The sequence below is a fragment of the Fusarium flagelliforme genome, assembly GCF_020744385.1.
Source record: "Fusarium flagelliforme strain FIESC 12 MPI-CAGE-AA-0113 chromosome Unknown B0J16scaffold_7, whole genome shotgun sequence".
NCBI lineage: Eukaryota > Fungi > Ascomycota > Sordariomycetes > Hypocreales > Nectriaceae > Fusarium > Fusarium flagelliforme.
In genome coordinates, this window is record NW_025763509.1 from 2093327 (window position 1) to 2117161 (window position 23835).

The window sequence follows — 23835 nt, forward strand, 5'->3', positions numbered from 1 at the left end:
TAACAGTGAGACTTTTGAATGTACTTTTGAGGCTGAGCCCGAGGAGCCCGATGGTACAATACTCTTGTGTGACGGTTGCGATACTAGCTGGGACTTTAGCAGTGAGTTTTGGACGTGTTTGAGTGATAGCTGCCGGGTCCAGTTTGACGACGCATGTTACAGGAAGCTCCAGGATGGAACCCTTAACACCAAGGTCTGTAACAAAGATCATGAACATTACTGGCTGGTAAAAAGGAGTGTGGAAGAGGTTGATGCCGTGCCTCGAGACTCTGTGATGGTGGGGGAGAGGGTCATTACCTTTGATGCATGGAAAGAGGAGATTCGAAGACAATATGTAAGTATCTGATTCATCTTGATGTCCTATCACAAAGATTATGTCATTTAACTTCATTTTATTCATTATAGTTGTTGAATGGACAGGTGTTTTCTGTTTCATTACGTACTAATCCCCTGATACTTTAGCTTGATCCTTGAGTATTACAGGGGCATTTATCCGTAAAGTGCGAGGTACTCACTCTGTAGGTAGTAAGTAAATCCGAACAGGAAGTGGGGTCGCAGAGGCAAGGGTGTTCGGATTAACTTGTTGACGCGCGAGGTTAACCTATACAACGTGACTGCTAGAGTTGGACTGCCCTTATACAACATAGATTCAAGGTGCTCATATTCATTCTGCGAAATTAAGTTCAACAAATTACTTGCCCCTATTAAATAAACAAGTTTTCGAGTGGGTTTACAATTTTAATCTGGACATAGATGTTGATTGTCAGTTGCACGGGACGGCTTGGCCAATTGTAATAGCATTGTTAGCGGATGTTGCAGCGTTTATCGCTTATCGATAGCTTTTGGCATCGGGATAACACTATTCCGGCCAACCAAGTCTTCAAATTGCTTATTCTTATCTAATCCAACGCGTCTGGGTTCCTTATCCAGCGCAATACGAACTCTTCCGTCGGATCCACTCTCCATACCTCCAAAGCACAACAGGAGCGAGAAGGCAAAGAACCATGGCCGTCCCAGCAAGCAGCCCATTTCCCCAAGCGATTCCAAGTCTCTGATACATTGCCGGCGCAAATAAAGGGAAACTGAACCCTGCCATGGTGCGGACAAAGGCTGCAGCTCCCGTAGCGCTGGCCGCATATTTTTCATACGAATCAATGATGTAGGTCTGAGCACATTGGAATGAAAGAATGAGACCTGCTGCGAAAATCACTGCTCCAACATTTGGTATGATCCAGTGGAGCTTGAGATGCGCTGCGACGCCGTAGAGAACAAGACCAGCAGGGGCCACTAGGGCTGTGGGGAACATCAAGGGAACGCGAAACTCAGGGCGCCCAGGATGATTATAGCGGTCTTTGAGCACCATGTAAACCTGCTACAGGTCAGCATGTGAAGAATACAGCTGCAGAGTAACATTACCTTATCAATCAATGGACCAGAAATTTGAAGTCCAATGACAAAGCCGATACCGAGCGAAATATAATTTAGACTGGCACGGCCAGGCTGCTGATTGTATTGCCCTTCCCATACCATCGGGAACGAGGCAAAACTTTGCTCAATTAGCCAATGGAGGCTGATCAAAGAGTGAAGAAGTAACTTACACGAGATACATCAGGCCATACAGGTAAGCACGATATAGTGCAGTGATCTGTATAGCCGGTTGTGTGAACAGCATAACAAAGGGCCGTTTCAAGTTGTTCAGTAGCAAGGACATAAATGTGCGATCTCTCTGCTCAAACTCGGTATGTAGATACTTGTTGCCAGTTAGCTTGCGAAGGCCTCTGGCCTTGACCTTTAGAATTTTAGGTGGGTATGTCTCTTGCAGGAACAGGAACGCAAGTATCTGAACCATAGCATCAGCTATAGAGACGACCCAAAAGATCCAACGCCAATGTAAATGCTGGGTCAAGTAGCCGGCGGCTAAATTCTCGTCAGTTTCAATTTACGGCAAGTTCAGAGATAACGTACCAATTGGTCCTACTGCAGGTCCCAAGAACGGCGCAAGACTGTAGATGGCAGTCGCTGTCCCTCTTTCTTCCTTGCGCCAACAATCACTGAGCACACCACCTCCAAGCTAGAACAAGGATGTCAGTCACAGCCAGCTGCGTTGGAAATATCAACATGTCATACCGCTTGTGGAGCACTTCCACCGAGACCACTCAAGAAACGAAAGATCAGCATCTGCTGCTTTGTCTGAGAAAAGCCACACACGGTGTTGAAAATCAGATAAAACATATTGGCAGATTGAAGAACAACAACCCTACCAAACATCTCTGACAGTGGAGCCAGAAGAAATGGACCGATCGCATATGCAAGCAGAAATATCGACATGAGTAAGTATGTCTCAAAGTCCGACGAGATCTTGAACTCAACAGCCAAATCCGGCAAAGCAGGAGCTAGCATTGTTGAAGATACAGGAGAGATAAAGGTAAAGCAAGAGACAAGGATGGTAGAGGTCCATTTCTTGCGCCTGCTCCAGTTATGGGGGTTGGAAGGGTCTTGGGGACTATCCCAGGTGACCTAACAGTGTCAGTGTAAGTGAGAGGCATATGAATAGAGACCCGTGTACTAACAAGGTTGGGGTCTCTACTCTGAGGTTCGAGGAGAGGCCCTGGAGCTGACTGTTCCTCTAAATCATCGGTACACCTGATGGACTGATCCGATTGGCTTACGGCATCAGGGACCTCAGCGAGTAATGACAGTGGTCTTGACCGGCGGCATGTCGCAGGATCATGCAGTCCATCTTCCAGATCATGCTCTAACCAAGGATAGTTCTGGCGCGATTTCTCGTAGTTGGTTAATCCCTCAAGCATGGGACTCCAGGATCGCCAGAGTGAAGAATGGGAACCAGCTCTGGAGAGTTTGGGGGTATTGCTCCTGCTCATGATTGGGACTACTAAGAGAAGATATAAAACGGAAGGTAGTGAATGAAGGTTTAAAAATTGTGAAAACGAGGGTGTTTGTAGAACGATAGTAAGAAGTTGAGCGAGTGACTTGGTGTGATGGTTTGGATTCAGCAGTTCAGGACATCCTTTTATCGTTTGGATGTCTTGTGTCTCATTACCTACGAAAGAGGCAGAGTTCTAAATTGCGGGTGGTGTTCGACGCTAGAATGCTGCTCGAGACACAGCCCTTCATAAAAAAGTGGTAACCTGCAGCAAATCCACGTTATCTCATAGAGCTGTGGCTTGTAAGAATTCTTTTCACACTGCCTGAATACGTCACGAGGCAGATTAGCTTACACTGGCAGATTTGTCCTTCAATCTGATCAGATGTGTCTTCCAGTGCGTATTCTCGCCTATCCGAGTTCCTCAAACTCGATCGGTGGTCGTCATTACGGTGGCTGGCGTGATCTCGCTAAGCCTTAACGATTTGGAGACTTTTTATCTGCTTTACTTGCTTTTGAGGGAACTAAGCCCATTAATTGTTACGCCGCTTGCAGATCTTAAGCAGCTTTCAAAGGCTAACCTGAGGCAGGCCGCATCAAACAGTAAAGCGCTTGCGTTGTCATTGATCTAAAATTAGACAAGATATCCTATTGCAGCATGTCTGGTCGCGTGTCTCAATGATTTAACAAGCAAGCATAATGGTTATCAATCTTGGCATTTTTCAGCTCCCTTGACGTTACTAAATTTGCGAATTGATAAACTTGCGTGTTGCCATCTGATTGGGAGCATCTGTTTGTCTCTATCGTAAAACTCACCTTAGGCTCAACGCTAATCATTCAAAGGATGTGAGGGGCTTGAGACGGCTAGCTTGATCAAGCATGGTCTGTTAAACCGACATCGACTTAGAGCTCGGGAATTTACACAGCCACGCAAGATGATTGGACAATGAAATTAAGCTTAACTTGGTTGCCATCCTACCTCGATGTGTGAGCATGTCACTGCTTGGCATGAAACATGATGATCTACGCAGCCCTGTGAAGCGGCACAAGGATGACGCGTCGTCTCTCCAACTCACCTGACTGAAATTTGTCGCTTGAATTGAATTGGAATGAGAGTTTCTACTTGTGCCTTGTGGCTTGGGCATTCCCATGACGCAAGTAGAGCTTCCATGGTAGAACCTAATGACCTTTTTCGTTGAGAGAAGACATACGACCTGTTGCTATTCTGGTCAACTCTTTGGGCCATCGCCAGTTTCCATATCGCAAGAGGCTGAGCAACAAGATGAATACTGGTCTACAATTCAGTAGACTCGCAGGAGAATGAAAGACAAGTTTCTAAACAAGGCTCTTACAGTCAATCGTTAGGACAAGCAAGTCGTTGTGTATATAACTGTGCATGGTCCGACCGAAAGGCTTCCAACTCAGATCAATCGCATCCTCATAACACATTCGCTTTCCATCAAATATTCTGTTCAAACAAACTGTTCGCTACTCAACTTCCTTCGTTTTCAACAAACCCTCGTTTTTATATCAACTTTAAGTCCAATTCAAGAACAATGAAGACAGGCTCCACCATCGTTACACCAAGCATGAGGGTCCTCGTCTGTCCATCAGGCTTTAAAGGCAGTCTTCAGCCGAGTCAAGCTGCGGATTGCATTGAAGCCGGCATCCTGGCCGTCGAACCTCTCGCCTTGGTCCGCAAAGTCCCACTCGTCGATGGCGGGGAGGGATTCACTCAGGCACTCGTCTCTGCAACCAGAGGCTCACTCCACCACATTCCCGTGACTGGTCCTGTAGGGGAGATTGTCATGTCTTTCTTCGGCATTCTCGGCCGTAACAGCAAGGACGAGCCAGTTACTGCAGTGCTTGAAATGGCGGCTGCTGCTGGTCTCAGTCTAGTCCCGCCAAGCTGCCGCAACCCTGGCAGGACTACGACAGTTGGCGTTGGTCAACTTATTCTTGCTGCGCTAGACGCTGGAGCGACCCGCATTCTTGTTGGATGTGGCGACTCTGGTACTTGTGATGGTGGTGCAGGGATGCTTCAGGCCCTTGGTGCAAAGTTGTTTGACACCAATGGGAGTCCCATTCCGATCGGCCTAGGCGGTGAATCTCTTCTTACGCTTGGCTCGATCGACCTGTCTGGGGTAGATAATCGCGTGTTCAAGGCCAAAGTCGATGTTGCCGTCAATTGGCATAATGTTCTTTGCGGACCCGAGGGGGTGGCAAATGTGTTCGGCCCCCAGAAGGGATCGACCCCCGAACAAGCCGCTCGTCTGAGTCTTGCCATGGAAAAACTGGCAGAGGTTGCTACCGGTATCCTTTGCGATAAGAACATCCGACTGGGCCCAGGAGGCGGGGCATCAGGGGGGCTTGGAACAGGATTACGTTTGGTCGGGGCAACTTTGAAGCCCAGATACGAGATTGTCATGCAGTACATAAACCTGCACAGCATTTTCAACGACTGCGATCTTGTCATCACTGCAGAAGGTGGGATAGATGATCAAACACCAAGAGGTAAAATTCCTGCCGAAGTCGCGAGGCTAGCCAAAAAGCATGGACTGCCAGTCATTGCGATCGCTGGGACAATCGGCCAAGGGGCTAGGGTAAACTACGATATTGGCATTGATGCCTTCACTTGTATTATTCAGCGACCAATGTCTCTGGACGATGCTGTCTTAGAAGCGGAAAAGCTTACCCGAGAGAGTGCGGAAACGGTGATGAGGATTGTGGTGGTCGGGAGGATGCTAGGTAAAAGCATCTGATAGGTCAGGTTCCGCATTAGAAAATTGCTTCTTATTTTAGTAATTCAGCCAATGATAAATGCTCCATTTAGAAACAGACCTTGGACAGAAATGCCAAGTAGTAAAATCAGAGTCTGCCTTGCAGTTAGCCTTGGACCATCCCTCCGCAGGCTAGTGATATGAGCTTAAATCTCTTGGCGTCGTAACGTGGGGCTTAGTGGTTTCCCACCAAAGGATGTACTGGCTCTTGGGGTAATGGCGTGTGTCGTGTTGCTGTGTTCTCAGTTGCTGCATATTCCCAAAAAGAAATCGACATCAGTTCAACACTTCATTCACTGCGCATTTTCGACCTGTGAGCTAAACGAACATCATGTGGGGGGGATAAGACATTATTAAGACATCTAACTATATACATAGAAGCTCTCACAGAAAAGGAACAAATTACTCTGTACAGCCAGGGCACTCAAAACAAGAAGGATCATCCCAAGTTCCATCCCGCGAGTGGTCAGGCCAGTCTCTGAAGTTGGCCGTCTTGAGCTCTCCGAAAGAAAACATACATCGACCATTCTTATATCCAGAACCCTTGCAGTATTCCGTCGCCTGGCAGATAGCCATACATTTCTCGGGAGAGCTCTGGTCAGGGTACCTGTCGAGACTCTGCTGGTTGTACCACTCCCACATTCCTTGGTAGTTGCACAAAGCACCATCCTTGCCTGTCTTACGCGTGCATGTGTCGCCTTGTTTGTAAGAACACTTGTCCGTCTGGGGCAGAGGTGCAGAGTTGGAGCATGTGGGACAATTGACGCAGGAGTTGGATAGCCAGACGGAGTTATCGAAGTCATGAGCGCCGGGGGCCATGTCGGATGTCTTCAGCTCCTTGGCTGAGAACAAACAGCGGTTCTCGGTGGAGTAGTAACCAGCAGATTCACAGTTCTTCAGGGTCTGGCAAATGGCGATACACTGGTAGGGATCATCCTGATAAGGGTAGTCCTCGCGAGTCACCGTGTATGTCTCGCCGGGGTATGTGCCAGCCCAGATGCAAACAGTATCACCGTGGTTCTTAAATCGGTTGAACTCACAAAGCTGGCCACGGTTGTAGATACAGGTGTCAGCAGGGGCAGTGGTTGTTGTCGCGGGTGCAGAAGTTCTGGTACTGAAGGTAGTTAGGTCAGGAGCTTGAGTAGTGGTCTTGCCACTTGAGCCAGAGCACTCATTGTCAACGCAGTTGAAGCATTGCGGTCCCCACCACTCCTTATCAGTGCTGTCATCGCTTGCCTCGCGAGTCTCCCCTTGAGTGATGACATTGTTGGAGCCATAGCATTTGCGCCAGAAGTAACTAATGGCGGATGATTTACAGCCAGGCGTCGACTTACACATGGCCATGCACTGCTCAGGTTGCGTAGATCCCCCAATCCAGTCACTACCGTCGATACCCTGCCCAGGGAATTCATAAAAGTCGCCCCGGTAGCCACCATAAACCTGACAGTTCCAGTCGTCATGGTTGTACCAGTCGTTCCTTTGGGCGCACGTTGGTAGGCAAGCAGATTCAGTGGGTTCACTGGACTTGGTGGTTGCAGCTTGCGTAGGTGCTTGGGTGGTAGAGGCGATCGCGGGGACAGATGTATCAGCAGAGCCAGACTCGCAGCCAGCGCATGTGAAGCACTTGTCCATTGCATACCAATCAACATCTCTGTCATCGCTGCCAACTTCGCGGACCTCAGCTGGAGTGATGACACTGGTTGAGAGGAAACACCAAGCTCCGGCGAACTGGTAACCAATTGTCTTACAGCCAGGCATGGACCTACAGAGTGCAGCACATTCTCCGGGGTTTTGGTAGTAGACTCGGTTGCCATCCTTGTCTGGCATCTGGTCAGGAGCAGGGATGATCTTGCCACTGCCACTGTACACTCCGTAAACAGCGCAGTTCCAATCTTCAATATGATCGCGGGCGTCGTCGATGGTCTCGCACGTTGCTTTGCAAGTGGTCTTCGTCGGCTCGGCAGGCTTGGTAGAGGTGCCTGGAATAGAGGTTGAACTAATTCCCTGGGCAGCATCGGTTGTCTTCGTGTTGGGACCTTGAGATTGCACTGCGGTGAAGGAGGTCCCGGTTGCATCCTCGGGAGCGTCGTTGGAGGGAACGCTTGTCGAGACAGGTTCCTTGGTATGAGCAGTAGCCTCCTCGGTGTTCGAAGCACCATCAGTAAAGGTCTGGGGCTCTTGGCCGAGAGGGGAGCTATTGCTCGCCGTCTGAGGCTCATTGGTGTTAGAAGGAGGGTTTGTCGAGACGGGCTCCTCAGTATGGGTGATAGCATCTTCAGTATTAGAAGGACCATTAGTGAAGGTCTCGGGCTGTTGAGTGTTGGGGAAGCTGTTGCTGGCGGTCTGAGGTGCTTCCGTCTTAGATGAAACATCGGCGGAGGATGTATTAGACTCCCCAGCGCCACCTGCTCCGGTGGTAGTAGAGACAGACGCAGCCTCAGAGGTCGTAATAGGCTCAGGATCAGCGGCAGGACCGCCAAGGTCAAGTTTGAAGTCACCAATGTTATCAGGGGTGACTTGGTTCGAGATAAAGATCGAGTCAACTAAGATCATAGAGATACCTTGACCAGTGCAAGACATGGAGATAGCAAAGTTGGCAGAGGAAGAGTCAGCTTCAACTTGTCCAAGAACTTGGTTCCATTGCATGTTCACTCCTCCCAAGGTAAGGAGGGACTGAGAGTAGAACTGTGTGTTGCCAAATGTCGCACTGACAGTGCAGGCCTGGCTTCCTGCAGAGAAGACAAGGTAATAAAACTGAACAGTGTACTGGTTGCGTCGACCAGTGCTGAGGGAGTTAAGAGTCTGGAACATGCTAGCAAAAGAGCCGAGGTCACGTTTGCCAGCAGGGTTTCCAGTAGCGGACAAGGCAGCACAGCCATCGTCCTTGCTACCGTCTCCCTTGTAACATCCTCCGGAGTGGAACTCGACCTGTCCCTCAGTGTTCACCCCAGTGAGGCCACTGGGAGTGTTGGGATCGCGTTGGGCGAAGCTGCCTCCTGAAAAGGTGTTGGTGATGATGACCTCCGAGTCTTGGGTGGTAGTAGCGGATTCGGGAACCGACAGGCTTGGGACGTCGGAGCTCTCGGAAATATCGGTGGTCGGAACAGTGAGAGAAAGACTGTTGACAGTCGTTGGCTTGCTGGGCTTACATGGGCCAGCAGCAGCCAAGTTGGCGAGGGCCACGCCCACGAGAGTGAGCATCAACTGCATCGTGAAAGAAGTCTCGGCAGCAACCGTAGGCCAGAAAAGGAGTGAATGAGAGCTTACTTCCGAAAGAAAAGATTGAGCCTTAATGTGTTTATTATATAGATGACCCCTTATTTCGGTGCCGAATGGTTACCCGGCGCTGCATTCCGAAGCTATTTGCAACTATACAGTCAAGTTCCGTCTAGTTCAGGGTCTGGAGTCAGTATTTAGATTAGACAGTGCTACTATTGATAACTATTGACAGCCTCAGCGGGCCGCTTTAGCTGTATCCATGCAGGAACAAGTCTAGAACCCCAACACTAGTGCCTGTTGGTAGTAGCTCCGCTAGAACACCAATGAAGTCTGAGAGCTCTATCCACTTTAGACTCTTCCACGCGGAATTACTTTTCTTCAGCTGATACGAAGAGAGGGATAAAAAGACAAAGCCAAATAAATGCACACCAAATTCCAGAACAAATCAGTTTACTAGGAAACGTTTTCCGGCTAAATACTATTTCCGCTCTCCCCTGCCATGCCTCTGAAGCCTTCTGGTGAAGTAACCACCCAGTCCTTGGTATCCGCTGTGCCATTGACTAAAGCTGCCTTTTGTTCCTCAGTGCACGTGTCAGCTGGCTGCAAGACGTAGCAGACACTGTCAATAGGTGCAGGGAGCTTGTTCTTGACGTCTCTCACATCAGCCTTGCCCTTTGACTGGTAATTGTGGTTCCGATCCAAATCGACCTCACCCGTTGCCACGTCTTTTCGGAACATGGCACGCTCGAAGATTTTCGACACTGTCTCGGGCTGAAACCCGCCAGCGCTGTGACCTGCTTGATACACGCGCGAGAAAGAGAGACCGCCGTGTTCGCGGACGAGACCTCCATTATAGGATGAGTTGGTGACGATGTTTGCATAACCAGAGTTGGCAAAATACTTGGCGCCGTGGAAAGGAATGTGAAGCGACGCATTCTCCACAGAGAACCCTGGGAACTTTCTGTCAGACACTCATAAGAAGTGATGTCTCTTAGGTGACTTACAGTTGCAACGGTAGTCACGGTCGCCAGACACCAGAGCGACATTGAGGCCTTTGTCTAAAATATTACCCAAGTGTGAGAGGTCGTAGCGAGCTGGATCACCAGTTCCCTCGAAAAATACACCCGGGAATGCATCGTTGCCTCTGGTATAGTTCAGTGGCACACCAAGCTCTTGTTGAACCCATTGTTGGTTCAAGAAAGCAGCCTCATACTCGTAAGGAAACGCTCCTGGTTTCTCGACAGATATATCGAATGGATTGTACTAGTCAACGAATTAGTAACCCATCTACACCCATTCTGATTAGATGCTCAGTATCAGTTGTGTCTGAACTTACAATAGTAGCGTTGTCTACGCCCGTGAAACCGATTTCTAAACAGGTGACTGAGGCTGCTGCACAAGCCTTATTGACACGAGGATCAATCCCTCTCATTTGCGGATCATTGTGTGCTTGAGCGGCTCTGCAAGAATGGAGAAGGGCAAAGCAGCCTTTTTTAGGATCAGTCATTAGATCCATCAACTTGACGTAAGACGTCTCGTTGATTATGGGGTGATCGTAGGTATTGTTTCTAGCAAAGTCGAGCCAGCCGAGGGCCATAGCCTCGATATCTGTGACCCCATTAATAATACCCACAGTGGCCATATTAAATTCAGTTGCTTCCTTGATGTCGTGCTTTCCATTCATAATGAGCTCGTTCTGCTCGAGGAAGTAGGTAGTGAACATAGTGGCATAAAAGCCAGCGTACTGATGGCCGAGTTAGCGAAGCTGAAAGTACCTTTCTCTGCTCCGGTAGAAACTGACAGACACTCCCCATATAGAGATCTTATCGTTCTTAGTGCGGTACTCAGGGAACTCGTTGAACCAAACCTGCGAGAATCTCCAGATCGTCCTAGCCGCAGCCATTGTGCCATTAATCGTTGTTGACGGATCAGTTACATGCATTGTGGCTGGAATTCTTGTGAGGCCAATGTCCTTGAGATCATGGATATCTGTGATGGACTCCGATGTATGATTGTGTTTGTAGGCGGGCTGAAAGGTGTTGGTCAAAGTGTCAAGTGTTCCGTTCGCCAGGGTGGTATAAGAGAAGCCCACTCCCAGAGGATTGTCGATGTAAAGCATGTTGACATGATTGTTCCAGGAATGCTTATTCAGCGAAGTTGAGTTCGAATCGGGATTGAAGTAGCAAGGGAAAACCGACGAGTCATCGAATCCGCTGTAGCCTGGGCCACCGCCAAAATACATAGCGGTCGGAGCGCTCTCTGGATTCTTTTGGGCCGCTGTATAGAGTTGCAACATTAGAATCATGAAGGCAAGTGAATAGGTGAATGATTAGGTGGTGTGGTACATACGAAAGTACCAGAAAAAGTAACTCGCACTGCCATTCTTCGGTAGCCCTTGGGCACCCCCAGCATCAGGCACAAAGTAGCTCGGAAGATGCACATATCCCGAGTATGAGTTAACACCATCGGTTGTCTCACATATGTTGGTAACTCTTTTATATGAAATTTTTGCTCCTTTGAACTTCTTCGAAAGAACGGTCGTGATGTTCTTGGGTGGGGAGACAAAGGACTGGGCAGATGCTGCAAGCCCTAAGGCAAGCAATAAGAGATTGGAAAATGTATTCATGTTTGGTTGCATGGGTAGTGCGTCAATAACAACGAGAAGCAGTGTAAGCGACTACCGTTGAAGCGCCTGAGTCACTAAAGGTAACTTGTGCTATGAGGACAAAGGAATTGTACGTGGGATCTTAAGAGCTTTTATAAGTGTACGAGTTGATTTCTCTGTGATAGTATATTCTATTTTCCCAAGCTCAAGAGACACACTTGATACTGCCAGCTGATTACAATGCAAATGGTTGTATAACTCCGATGGCCTGATTACGTATCTGCTAACGCTGAATGACAGTCAGAGGTCAAAACAGGGCTGATGTAAGATTCATCTATAAAGAGACTAGCTTTGGCGAGCTGTCGAGTAGTGACAGAATGCACTGCACCAGGAAACAGCCATTGTCAGCTTTCGGTATAGGGAATTATACGGAGATAAGGCGTCAGCGTTACTCGGACGCGTGTCTTACATTATGGAGATGGGTTGGCTGATAGCTTACGTGGATGCAGATATTGACCATAGAAGGGGGGATTTAGCCAATCATGCAATTCCCACTCTTGCCTGGACAGTCATTACTAGGAACCTTTATTATCGCGACGCTAAGGCATGACGAGCTGGAGGGGACGTAACACCTGCGTCTCTAGTATTGCAACTCTAGTCAAGTATCTGTGCTTACTGGGGCTGAGACGGAAATGACGGCAAGGGCTACATAGCCGGTACGTTACGTGTCTCGATGCGTGTCCGTCGAGTCACGTTACAAAGGAGCCTGACAAGGAAAGAAAGAGCAGCAACGACCACCAATGGGTACTGGATCAAAATTGAACCAAAAGAAAGTCTACCAGTTTTCATTGTAGCTTGTGCTCTAAGTACCTTCGAGTACCCCTTGTACTGAGAAAGAGATGATGCAACATATTATTCTTCCTCGCTACTTTCTTCCTCCCACTCCTCATTCTCATCCTCCTCGTCCTCGTCCTCATCCTCGTCCTCGTCACTATCTTCATTATCCGGATCCCAATCATCTAACTGGTATCTCAAGGGGTAATTACGCTTGAAAGCTATCTCGCCATAGAAATGTGCCTCTAGTGGGAATCCACAATCTATCAGGTGGTCCGAGCTGGTGTCAGGTTCACGTCTTGCTGTAGCGATGCAGCTATTCTTACATATCGTCCCACTGTACGATATCTCGACCCATTCAGACGCAACAATCTGCTCGAAAACAACTTCAAGTCCCTTGGGATCTGGACCAGATACATTTGGATGGTCACGAATTGCATCAAACACGTATCGTAAATCGATAGAAGGGCATTCGTTAGCAATTCTGCCAGCGAGCGTAAAGCAGCGCAAACTTGGCATATGGAGCAGCCAATGATGGAGAAGCAACGGGTTGTGGTCAACTCTTTGAGTGAATGTATGAAGCGCTGGTAATTCATACGTTGGAGCGCGTGTTGGCCAGACCGTAGCGTCTCCATCAAACCCTCCCAACGTGACCTCTGCTATAGTGGAGTGGCACTTGTCGATTAGTTGGTGAACGATATTGCCCGCCTTCTCCATGTTCTCAGCGGTGACGGCCTTGAGAGCATCTGAGACCAAGCCATGCTCGTCCGATGGAAACTCGCATGAAAAGTCCAGCTTCTTCAAAAGACTGAAATCCAGCTGTTGCCAGCCTGGGATCTTTGTGCATTCAATATTTGCCGTCATGAGCGTGCCAATAGTGAGGTTGAGTATGGCTACTCTTGAAGCTGATAAGCATGACATAGCCATGTTAAAGAGTTTGTCGCCCGCTACTGCTGTCGCATAATGGCAGCCATACCTGACAGGACCCAGGCCATGGTCGTGACGCGGAAGTCGACTGGGTACTCCACAGTGAACTTCGCTGGGCGTATCAAAACATTCGATATGACGAGCCTCTTTGCAGTCATCGCTGAGCAATCGGACAGTTTTGAGGCGATCTCCCGTTGTTTTGAGAATGCGGGACCAAGTCGCTTTCAGTTCACCATCCAAGTCTTCGAGTAACGCCTCAGCGTATTTCGCGTCTCGCATATAAGCGGCATAACCCTCGGCTAACTTTTTCTCAGAAAAGAAAGCAGAAATTCGATCTGGTTCATTAACTATGCTCTGGTATGTTTCGAATGAAAGCTCGCAGCTCGGCGGTGTGATAAATGTAATTGATTCCACATAATTGGCGACGCGTGAAAAGTCGCCTCGCTGAATTGTCCTGAGGCCACCACGCGTCGGCTCAAGACGAACACGTGTGAAAAGAATCTTGTTGATATAGCCACAGTCGGCGAATTTTCTGTGTGCCAATCTCAGGATTTTGAGTTGTTGACATGTCTCTCTGGTGCAAATGATCAGCCTACGAGTTGCGTCAAACGATTGAGCGAACTCACTCCCAATATCGATAGTCAGGGGAGCGGGCAAGCACCAGCTCTGCCGCAATTGCGATGATGATTTCTGTAGGGAGGAGAGAGAAGCCCTTCTCATGTTCGACGGCGTGCGGGGAGACATCCATTGTGGTTTTGGTGAAGCTCTTTCTGTATACAAAAGCGACAATTGAGTACAGTCCTGGGTTAGGCTGTGCACAGGTTGGAGAAAGTAAATACCTCATTATAACCCCTGCACCCCATCCTCCGCTAGAAAAAACAATAACAGGAAGGTGAGTCGCAACACGCCAGATACAGCGAACAGGATGTTCACCAACTATCAAACTGGATTGCTCTCTGCTCAATCAATAAAAACTCACATCATTCAATACCAGGATTGGGATACAAGACCTATAGCTTTGTGAACATGCCGACCTTCCCACCCGTCGACATGGCAATTGCCAATCCTGAAGCTCGTTTCCCCAGGGACCAGGAGCCCGGCCGCTTGTCCCGACATGCACTGCGGAACCTCGCCGACAACGACCACAGTCACAATTACCCTTATTGTTGGGGATTCACAATTTTCCGCACTGTCTACTCACCGGACTCAGATGAAGCGGTCGCTAAGGCTGTTGATCGCCTGAGCTGTTACGCAAAGCATTTTACCGACAATGAGTCGATGCCACCTCGTATCAACGATCCTTATGATCCCTTACCGAACCAAGACCTCTGGGGTCGCTACTACAGCGAATTAATTGAGGATGAGAGCATTCTTTCCAATGCGTCCGCGGATGAAGCCGGCCATGTATTCGACAACTGGATCAATGCGAACCGCACACCAGTTGACTACGCCAACCAGCGCTTCCATTGCCCGAACGGCAGATTTTGCTTCTGCTTGATGTTAGATCAAGAGAGCATCGATAATATTCTGGCCATGCCTGATGACCCACGAACGCCTCTCAAGTTGGATCGTCAGAAGCTGTTACGCTGGGTAAAGGTTGTAACAAACGAAACAATGCGCGACGGTCGGCGCTGGTGGTTACGTGTTAGCATTGCCGAGTACCTGTGGCCACTATGGTTTATTTGTTTTGATCCTGATGCAATGATCGAGGAGATGGGATGGGTGGATGAGAATGATGGGATTCAAAATCTCTGGGGAAGTCCGGAAGTGGTACTTGAGTGAACATAGTATGGTCTCTATGTGACAGTGGCCTTCTGGGCATTAAAATGTCTTATCAAGCACATTGAGGTATCACGCGCCATTCAGTTGAGCTATCGAGTTGTATTTTCCTGGCCCTAGCGTTCCCCAAAGTACTTGTAGCGGATTGCCCGGGTACATGTTGTCTGTTTCGAGTGTTCAAAGCGGCAGGAGATTTGTCGTCGCTCTCAAGCTCGATAGTAATGGAAATTCGGAGCTTCTCCCGTCAGCTGGTGGCTCTCTGGTTGGTGATTCGATCAAGTCCAGATCGAAGTCTCTCTGTTTCGCCAGTCCACGCAACTTACCAGAAATGTGTGGGAACTGTACTGAAAGTGGCGAGCTGAAAGGCTAAAAGGGAACAAGATCGGTTGGACAACAGCTGAGACATGCGAATGCGGCTGAAACATGCATAAACCGGGCCGTCCCAGCGCGTAACAGTGACGATTTTCCATCCACTGGAGCGAGAACTAGCAGTCCAGCTCCACTTTAACATACCTTCTCACTGGGGGCCTCAAAATGACCGCATGGATTTTGTCTAAGTATGTATGGTATTCTGAAAAAGGTAATCGCTTGCTTGATTCATAGACTTGTACAGCATTTGAGAAAGGAGAAAACTGGGCTCAAGCAAAGGGGATTGGTGAGCCTGGGAGGCTAACGTATGGTCTATTTTAGTTATTTTTCAGTCTGCCAAGGTTGCTTCATACATGGAGGAGCTACCTGTAGTAGAAACAATTTTCGGAAACCATCAGACTTGGCCATTGGGACTTGTTTGACAACGAAACATCATAGGTCATGATACGGAAATGCAGAAGCAGATCGCTTGGATCCAACCCAAGCTTTGTTGTATTTCTAGTGGCTAACAAGTTTGCACTATGTCGCTACTGATCATTCGGACTGTACACAATCGGAGATTGCGCACTTTCAATAAGGATCCGCTGTCGATCAGCTTCACCGCTATCGCAGTCTCTGGGAGAGGTCTAAGACATCTTCGCGGGGTTCTCAGACATGGACAATTGCGCCGCTATTACGTTACCGAGTGATTTAACACTACTTGGATACACAAGTTTTGTGCGCGGGGAAAGATCATGGTTGAACAACCAATAGAAAGGCTAGGATCAGTAGTCGTATCCTTCAAAGTAGCGGGTCAAAGATATCGACCGTATACCGGCGTCTATAAAGCCTCCCGACCTTCCAGCCTAACTGATAAATATCTTCCATTCGAGTCTCAACTGCCTCCTAAACAATAGAGAGCCACTGCCCCAAGATGCCTTCCGGTCTTCCTACTGCCCCCGATACTGAGATTGGCTTCCAGCCACCTCCCACCCCCGCCAGAACTCCTCCCGATGAGAACTCAAAGAGCCTCATTGGCCTCACTCCCTTCCCAATTGCCGGAGATGGCCCACTACCCATCATCTTCCACCCTCATATCAGTATCCTGACGGGCTGGTTGGAGGTTCTGAAACCGGGTGCACTTGGCGACGCAGTGAAAGAAGCGCGAACCAAGATTCCTGAATTCATGGATAAACTCCACATCACTGACGCATTTTCCTTCTTGGACTTTGCAAACGATCTTCTCAAGTGGACCCCCGAAGAGGAATACAAAGCGAAGGATATCTATGATATCATCACTATGTTCTACTTCATTCTCGATCAGAAGCCGTTGGCCGAGCTCCAGACTCAGATCCATCCTAGCCAGGCAGGAATGCCTCTTACCTGGCTCTCCTCATGGATTGTCATCTATGCACAGCTGATCGGGCTTTTCATGGACACGCCCGCTTCAATTACGGAGAAGTCTCTTGAGAGCTTCAAGAATTCGCCCCCGTATGCCTACCACGAAGCTGAAGTTCCTCCTGGGGGGTTCCGCACCTTCAATGAGTTCTTTGCTCGAAAGCTCAAGCCTGGTATGCGACCCATCGCCGATCCAGAAGATGACCATGTCATCGTATACCCAGCCGACTGTACCTTTGACAGATCGATTCCCAAAGACAGCATTATTAACATTGAGTCTGATGGAATCGTCATGATCAAGGGTTTGGAGTGGACAATCTCGTCTCTTCTCCAGGGCAGTAAATACGCCAAAGACTTCCATGGCGGTGTATGGATGCATGCCTTCCTCAACACCTTCAACTACCATCGCCAGCATGCGCCTGTCTCAGGTGAAGTAGTCGAGGTCAAGAACATTCAAGGCGCAGCCTACCTTGAAGTCAATGCGAAATGTGAACGCGTTCGCAAAATGTGTGGTACAGATGCACCAGACTCGCCAGGGTACCAGTTCCTGCAGACACGTGGTCTATGTGTCATTGACAACCCCGTGTTGGGTCTCGTGGCGGTGCTACCCATTGGAATGGCTCAGGTTTCTTCCGTGAAGATGACCGCACAGGTGGGAGATAAGTTGAAGAAGGGAGATGAGATTTCCTACTTTCAGTTTGGAGGCTCAGATGTCATCTGTGTTTTCCAGCCCAAGGCCGGTTTGAAGGTAGATGATTTTGTTGCTTCGCCTGATGACACTTACTCTCGATATGGTACTGTTCTGGCCAGAGCTCCAAAGAAATAAGTTGGAGGAACTGTTGAGTCAATTACATTCAATACTACGTTGCACTGTCGCTAAAAATAAAGACACAATCTTGTGTGACAAAACGATGAATTCTTTTGTGTTCTAAACTTCAGAAATTGTAAATATTTACAGAAAGACTGCCTCGGGAGAATGATAACTCCGGTGATAAGGTAATTGAGCACCGGCTTCCATATGTACTGGTCTCATATATACTGATTTGTTGGCCCCCACTTAGTTAAGACCGAACCATTGGAAATCAAGTTCGGGATGAACAGGGACAGTATGTCCGACTCCAGCAGCAGATACAGACACAAACTTGCTTCCATCTCCAAAGGTCTCGGTGGTATAGCCCTGGCCGTCCGTCTGCTTGCCAGTAGATTGGACGCCGTGGATAGTCGACCACTCCTTGACCTGTTCGAGGAAGTTCTGGTAAAAGACAAAGTAGTCGGCGGTGCCATGGAAGGTCTTGAATCGAGGGTACGAGCCCTTGTAGCCTGGGTACATGGCACGGACCTGCGCAGCCCAATCCTCACCGGACTTCATGACCTTTCCATCAGAGCAGACGCGACCCGAGCTGCTAGGGCTAGATCCAGGTGCACCAGCCATACAGCCAGCAGCGACACCTGAGTAACAAGTAGCAGCAGCAAAGCGATCAGGATAAGTTGCAGCCATGACGTTAGTCATCATACATCCGGAGCTAGAACCGGTGACGAAGACCTTCTTGGGGTCGGCGTTGAACTGTTTGATGGCCCAGTCAACCATGTTGATGAGAGCCTGACTATCACCCTGGCCATCATGCGTAAGGGTCTGTTTGCTAGCAACGTCCCAGCAGTTATCGTCCTTCGGGGAAGATGGGTACAGGACGACAACACCCTTTTGGTCGGCCATAGATTTGTAATTGGTTTGCTGGAAGTACTGTTCGCCGGTTCCACCGCACATATGAAGCTAGTTGTTTGGTCAGCTCACTGCTCGCAGGAAGGATGTAATCAATATGTTACTTACAGCGAGGATGATTGATGGGCTGGCAGGGAGGTTGCTAGGGATGTAAGCCTGCAACTTCAACTGGGTGTTGTAGATTTCTCCAAAGTCGGTGATGGTCTGGAGCGCAGCCTGCCCTTGGGGCGCACCCTGAGGCGCACCCTGAGGAGGACCTTGAGCCTGGCCTTGAGGAGGGCCCTGAGGCGGGAACTGAGCCGCAACCAGGCCAACGCCCAGAGCGAGTGTAGTCAACACTTTGCGTGGTGAGAAGGAGTCGAGCATGATGGATAGCCTGATAGCCTTGTTGTGGTAGTCTGTTGGTGGTAGTCGGTCGGTCGTCTTCTATTTCTTTCCTGTCGGGGAGGACCAGAGTCTTATACTCCACGGAAGAATCAAGGTTCAAATTCCGAAACCCTATACCGCCGATCTTCGTCCAGGATATCGGTCATAAATCTCTGCAACAATTGAATCCGTTAATGTGTAAATCTTCCGTGTCTCCTTTAGCGGATATACGAATGGTTAAAATAAGCCGTAACCTGAAACAAACATCTTGTTTAATGCAAACATGACATGGTGGTTACCGAATTCCGCACTGGACATGCAGCCTATAAAAGGACGAATAAGTAGGCTGGCGGAGGATGAGGCTCCACAATCGACGGAGAATACCATTAGGACGCAGGGATGTTGTGCCGAATTCTTAACTCTGGAGCAGGAAATGGACACCAAAACGCTCTCCCCTGTCTTGGAATTCTTATCTTTAAGCGAGGCGGGTTTAATTTAAGGATCAGAGGCCAGGGGGCAGAGCAGGGGTGTGAAAACAAACTGTAGAACAAGCATGGTACGATAAATATTTGTAGCCGAAAAAGCAGCGACTGGCAGCGGAACGACACTCAAATAACCTCTAATCGTTCGTCAGCCTGTTCATTTTCAGCCATCAACACGGCGAAGAGGTCATCGTCAACACCTATACCCTACGCGGACAAGGTAAAATGTGCTCTTCTTGATCAGCAATTAGCAATCAGCTCCACTACCATCGCAAGCAAGGGTCACTTACGGTATGAGATCGTAGTCGCTAATATACTTCCCGTGAGAAACGTGGTGGCATTAACAGCTGCTTTTAATCTTCCGTGACCAGAGGAGCGTTGGTGGAAGATCGACATCGCTCGCTACCGGATGGATTACGGAAAATTAAAATAGCGACTGGTGGGGAACAATAGCCTTCGGACATTTTTAGCGTGATAGTGACATTGCCGAGCACATTGACCAGACGTGTTTCATAAAAAACGGTAGACAGGCCCGCAGTTCCGATACACGAAGCGCCCCTACCCTGTAGTTATCATCAAACCTCAAGATGGCCAGCAAGGCATACTTCTGGCTAATGGGATAAGGCCTCACATGCTCATTTATTGCAATGATAGATTGGGATCTTTTTAACATTTTAGGTGGGTATTTCTAAAGCGGGCCATCAGACAAGGCCCTTGCATTTAACTGGTCGGAAGAATGGATGTTTCACAAAGTGAAAGCTTTCTTAAGAGCCGTAGAAGTCTCATCTACATGAGGGAGAAGTAAATGATAATTTGAAATGAAAACACCAAGCAGTCAACATTGGTTTACGCTAAAGTCCAGAATCTTCATGCCGATACGTAGGGAGGGTCTAAAATAGAAAACGGACCTACAGCGCGGAATATACCGTCTTGGATTCAGCCAGCCACTCGAAGACATTAATGCAGCCATTGCGGTTGAATGCCAGTCCTTCATCAGGAACAGAGTCCTTCAAATACCTCTGCGGAAGCTCTGATGACACACCTTATCTGACTATGCTACGGAATGTGATAGACGTGCACAGTTGTTCCTGATAAAAGAATTCACATTCCATTATCCTTGCAGAATAACCATCATTCTAGTCCAGACGGTGTAGTATCCGTGACTGTTGGGGTGCATATGCATGTACACTTATCATGTGGCTGAGCCAACGCCACCTCAACAGAGGGATGATGCAGTACCGGCTGTAGAATTGGCCTGTCCAAACAATGTGAGTTATTCAGTTCTTTGATACTTCTTTGTAGGCCCATGAATTCTCTAGCCCCCGAATTTGCTATAAGACAGAGGGGGTGGTGACAATGGCCAGGGAGTAGTCGGTATGGAAAAAGCAAGTGGCCCGAAGGAGGTGACTTTCCGTGAGTAAAAGCTTCTGAGAAATGTCTCACGTAACAACTGTCATTTTCTTCAGCAAGAAGAATGTGATAGCTGAGAACGGCGACCGGTGCGGCTGAGCTGCAAGTGGTCACAAAGTGGCGAAGAGCTGAACCGCTTCTGCATGTAATAGGCTATATTTCAACGTGGCTGAAAGCCTTTGTAGCTTTCTCCGCACCGTTATCACTGGTCCTTTGGACAAATGGCCGGAAGTCGGCTATAAGCAGAGAGCATACTTGACACTAATTTCTTTTCACTATATAAGAGTCCTCACCTCACTCTGAAAAATAAAAACAAACTGCACTTCGACCTACAACCTTCTAGTACCAACATTAATCTTTATCCCTTCTTATCAAGCCTTTGACATGGCAACCTCAACTGTACCGTCGCTGGCCTGGGACCATCAGGTTTATGACCGTGCCAACCACATTGTCGAAAAGCTTGACGAGAACCCCGAATTCTCTAAAACTAACGCCCCCGGCCTGAGAGACCTTCTATCTGACTTTGCATCCCCTGATGTCAAAGTCTCAGACGTTGACTTTCATCGGCGTCTGCTGCAAGTTCTCAAAGACTCGGAGACCGATGGCACTTATTCTTCGATGCTGAAGATGTATACACCTGAGGAGCAGGAGAAGATCCAGAGGTTTGTTGCTGGCGAAAACGTCAAAGACCTTGCGCAAAATTTTGTTCCTGGACCAAGCCTTGGCTGCCGCCAAGGAATTGACAAACTTCACCAAGCTGAATCTATCGTTCGAATCACCCACGAAAGCATCAACGACATCAAGAAACCAGGCCCCGAGGGAGATGTACTTGCTACATTTCGTCAGACAAACTCTGCTGTTGATGACTGGTTTACTAAAGCTGTGGTTGGCCTGCGGGACTTTTTCAGTCGTAGCAAACCAGGCCAGGAAATTATGGTCCGGGAATGTCCCATGAAACTCGTGCAAAGATTGAGCTGACTTGGTCCCAGGTGTACAAGAATGCGAGATTCCAGAATTGGGGACTCAATATTGAGAATACACCTTTCTTGACTTGTATCCCCAGCACTACCGCCGATGTTCAGTCAATCGTGAGATACGCCAAGGATAATAATATGAGTGTCAGGTGCTCGGGATACAGTAAGTAAATCCTCCCCATGTCTCTCTGAATAAGATCTAAGGGTGTAATAGGACACTCGTGGTCACCCATCTTCGGCAAAGATGGCCAGATCCTGATATCTATGCTTGATCTCAAAACGGCCACCTCACTACCGAACATTGAATCGCTACCGCTTCCACAATCCTCACCTACTGAGCTACAGCAGATTGACTTCGCATCTGGGAAGCCTCGAGTCTCTGGTAATAAGCTTGTCCGCGTTGGATGTGCAGTGACAAACGAAAGACTGCGCCGATGGTGTATCAAGGAAGGGACTGTAACCATTCCTCTCAACGTCATTATGGTTGAGATCACTCTTGGCGGAAGTAACGCGCCTATCTGCCATGGCGCGGGCCGTCAGAATATGACGCTGAGTGATCTTGTTCGAAAAATCGAATATGTTGACGCAAACGGCAACTTACAGACTGTTGAGAAGCCCGAACACCTACGCGCAGCAAGTGGGTGTTTTGGCCTTATGGGTGTTGTGACTCACATAACAATGGAGTTCCCTCCCATGAGCTATGCAGAACTTGATCCCAAGAAGATACCTGTCATACAGGCAGTGCCTCCACCACCAGGTCTTGCCGAGAAGGACATCCCCCCTGCCCTTCTCAAATACTGGACGCCTTTGTCTGACGTTGAGAAACAAAAGTGTCAGAAAGATTTCGAAGATCGCGCTACCAATGATTACTACGCTGAGTGGTTCTGGTTCCCGTATTCTGACTATTCTTGGGTCAATACGTGGAACAAGACCGACGACCCTAAGGGAGTAGAGTCGTTCCCAAGCCCGACTCAGATTATACTTTCATTCTTTGAAACCGTTGCGATGAACATGGCTCAGAACGCACCTCTTTTCAAAGAGTTAATTAATGTTGCTCACCTATCGGAAGGCCTTGTCACAATTATCTCTGCGGGTGCGATGAAAGCACTACCACAGGATCCTGTCAAGACATTCTTACCAGATGCGCTGCATTTCCAGCGAGCTATCCAGAACGTACGAGTTCGGGATATCGAGGTTGAGATGCCTCTCGTCGCAAAGAAAGGAGACCATGCGGGCATAATTGACTACACCCCTGTTCAACGGGCATGGTGGGATGCCATTCTTCTCACCTACCAAAACAGCGATACATGCCCCATGCGAATGCCTCTTGAGATGCGAATTATGGGTGGAAGCGACGTAATTATGGCACCTCAACGCGGAAACTCACTTGGTACTTGCAGTATCGAGGTGTTGACTCTATACAGCGCGCGTGAAATTTGGCCAAAATTTGCACAATCGGTTTTAGACAAGTGGATGGCACTGAAAGATCCTTCAACAGGCGAGGCTCTCAAGACAAGACCTCACTGGGCTAAGGAGTGGTATGACTATAAGGTAGATGGCAAACCCTGGGTAGAGCGACTTAAGGCGGTAGATTACAAAGAGGAAAGGGAGGAGTTTCTCCAGACGTTGGCCGAGATTGGAAAGGAAGCAAAGAAGCCATGGTCTCTGCAGGATCTCCAAGCCAGATTCTCAAACGTCCTTTTTGACAACTTCTTCTTTGATGGAAAGGCACAGATTGCGAACGGGACATCAAAAGAAGGGAAGTAACAGGGCCAATGTCAACGCAAAGTGAATGAGAACTGGAAATCTTTCTAGCCAAATTTAAGTATACCAAGTTTGTTTCTTATCATACTGCATGAACCGCCTTGTTCACTTCGTTTCATTCTATTTCTTATCTCAAAGCGAATGATTGGGTACAAGTACTTGCCAGGACGGGGATTTGATCCTTACTACATCCCAACCTGTTTGTTGATGCGTATTGTCAGATTTCATCATAAGCTGGATTATAAAAACTCTTAGGGCCAATCGATCGCAAAGCGCCAAGGCACTTGGTGATTTGGAGATCGGCTGTTTCCTCATTCGACATCTCGCTCAATGCTGCTCCGTGGC

General features: G+C 48.4%; 9 protein-coding genes across 9 annotated transcripts; 4 read left to right on the forward strand and 5 right to left on the reverse strand.

The window, feature by feature from the left end:
- Nucleotides 1–922: 922 nt before the first annotated feature.
- B0J16DRAFT_310473 (major facilitator superfamily domain-containing protein) lies at nt 923–2882 on the reverse strand (the record flags this gene model as incomplete). Its single annotated transcript, XM_046124964.1, has 6 exons — nt 923–1369; nt 1417–1546; nt 1599–1917; nt 1966–2071; nt 2128–2517; nt 2571–2882. The coding sequence occupies 6 exons, from the start codon at nt 2880–2882 to the stop codon at nt 923–925; spliced, it is 1704 nt and encodes a 567-aa protein (XP_045979249.1).
- A 1558-nt stretch (nt 2883–4440) lies between these two features.
- B0J16DRAFT_388741 (glycerate kinase) lies at nt 4441–5646 on the forward strand (the record flags this gene model as incomplete). Its single annotated transcript, XM_046131769.1, has 1 exon — nt 4441–5646. The coding sequence occupies one exon, from the start codon at nt 4441–4443 to the stop codon at nt 5644–5646; it is 1206 nt and encodes a 401-aa protein (XP_045979250.1).
- Nucleotides 5647–5999: 353 nt separating this feature from the next.
- B0J16DRAFT_349330 (uncharacterized protein) lies at nt 6000–8921 on the reverse strand. The gene has a single exon (XM_046128890.1). It carries the CDS (start codon nt 8872–8874, stop codon nt 6067–6069), a length of 2808 nt encoding a protein of 935 aa, XP_045979251.1. The 5' UTR covers nt 8875–8921; the 3' UTR covers nt 6000–6066.
- Nucleotides 8922–9350: 429 nt separating this feature from the next.
- B0J16DRAFT_418325 (Alpha/Beta hydrolase protein) lies at nt 9351–11509 on the reverse strand (the record flags this gene model as incomplete). Its single annotated transcript, XM_046133756.1, has 5 exons — nt 9351–9833; nt 9888–10146; nt 10220–10627; nt 10685–11160; nt 11233–11509. 5 exons carry the CDS (start codon nt 11507–11509, stop codon nt 9355–9357), a joined length of 1899 nt encoding a protein of 632 aa, XP_045979252.1. The 3' UTR covers nt 9351–9354.
- Nucleotides 11510–12345: 836 nt separating this feature from the next.
- B0J16DRAFT_186011 (uncharacterized protein) lies at nt 12346–14184 on the reverse strand. Its single transcript, XM_046122712.1, has 3 exons — nt 14089–14184; nt 13876–14019; nt 12346–13823 (listed from the first exon to the last, which is right to left on the reverse strand). The coding sequence occupies exons 1-3, from the start codon at nt 14091–14093 to the stop codon at nt 12401–12403; spliced, it is 1572 nt and encodes a 523-aa protein (XP_045979253.1). The 5' UTR covers nt 14094–14184; the 3' UTR covers nt 12346–12400.
- B0J16DRAFT_186010 (uncharacterized protein) lies at nt 14185–15057 on the forward strand. Its single transcript, XM_046122711.1, has one exon. The coding sequence runs from the start codon at nt 14276–14278 to the stop codon at nt 15029–15031; it is 756 nt and encodes a 251-aa protein (XP_045979254.1). The 5' UTR covers nt 14185–14275; the 3' UTR covers nt 15032–15057.
- Nucleotides 15058–16310: 1253 nt separating this feature from the next.
- Nucleotides 16311–17600, forward strand: B0J16DRAFT_404739 (phosphatidylserine decarboxylase-domain-containing protein; the record flags this gene model as incomplete). The annotated part of the gene is made up of 1 exon (XM_046132827.1): nt 16311–17600. One exon carries the CDS (start codon nt 16311–16313, stop codon nt 17598–17600), a length of 1290 nt encoding a protein of 429 aa, XP_045979255.1.
- A 102-nt stretch (nt 17601–17702) lies between these two features.
- On the reverse strand, nt 17703–19256 carry B0J16DRAFT_310482 (Alpha/Beta hydrolase protein). Its single transcript, XM_046124965.1, has 2 exons — nt 18603–19256; nt 17703–18545 (listed from the first exon to the last, which is right to left on the reverse strand). The coding sequence occupies exons 1-2, from the start codon at nt 18858–18860 to the stop codon at nt 17832–17834; spliced, it is 972 nt and encodes a 323-aa protein (XP_045979256.1). The 5' UTR covers nt 18861–19256; the 3' UTR covers nt 17703–17831.
- A 2440-nt stretch (nt 19257–21696) lies between these two features.
- On the forward strand, nt 21697–23500 carry B0J16DRAFT_310485 (uncharacterized protein; the record flags this gene model as incomplete). Its single annotated transcript, XM_046124966.1, has 2 exons — nt 21697–21889; nt 21941–23500. 2 exons carry the CDS (start codon nt 21697–21699, stop codon nt 23491–23493), a joined length of 1746 nt encoding a protein of 581 aa, XP_045979257.1. The 3' UTR covers nt 23494–23500.
- Between the last annotated feature and the right edge of the window lie 335 nt (nt 23501–23835).

What these genes read in the sequence shown, in the direction of transcription:
- B0J16DRAFT_349330 (XM_046128890.1), bottom strand. Translation starts at nt 8,874, where the DNA reads ATGCAGTTGATGCTCACTCTCGTGGGCGTGGCCCTCGCCAACTTGGCT.
- B0J16DRAFT_186010 (XM_046122711.1), top strand. Translation starts at nt 14,276, where the DNA reads ATGCCGACCTTCCCACCCGTCGACATGGCAATTGCCAATCCTGAAGCT.
- B0J16DRAFT_310482 (XM_046124965.1), bottom strand. Translation starts at nt 18,860, where the DNA reads ATGCTCGACTCCTTCTCACCACGCAAAGTGTTGACTACACTCGCTCTG. An exon ending in GCCCATCAATCATCCTCGCT is followed by an intron (nt 18,546 to 18,602) that starts GTAAGTAACATA and finishes CCAAACAACTAG; the next exon opens with CTTCATATGTGCGGTGGAAC.
- B0J16DRAFT_186011 (XM_046122712.1), bottom strand. An exon ending in CCTGACTATCGATATTGGGA is followed by an intron (nt 13,824 to 13,875) that starts GTGAGTTCGCTC and finishes CATTTGCACCAG; the next exon opens with AGAGACATGTCAACAACTCA.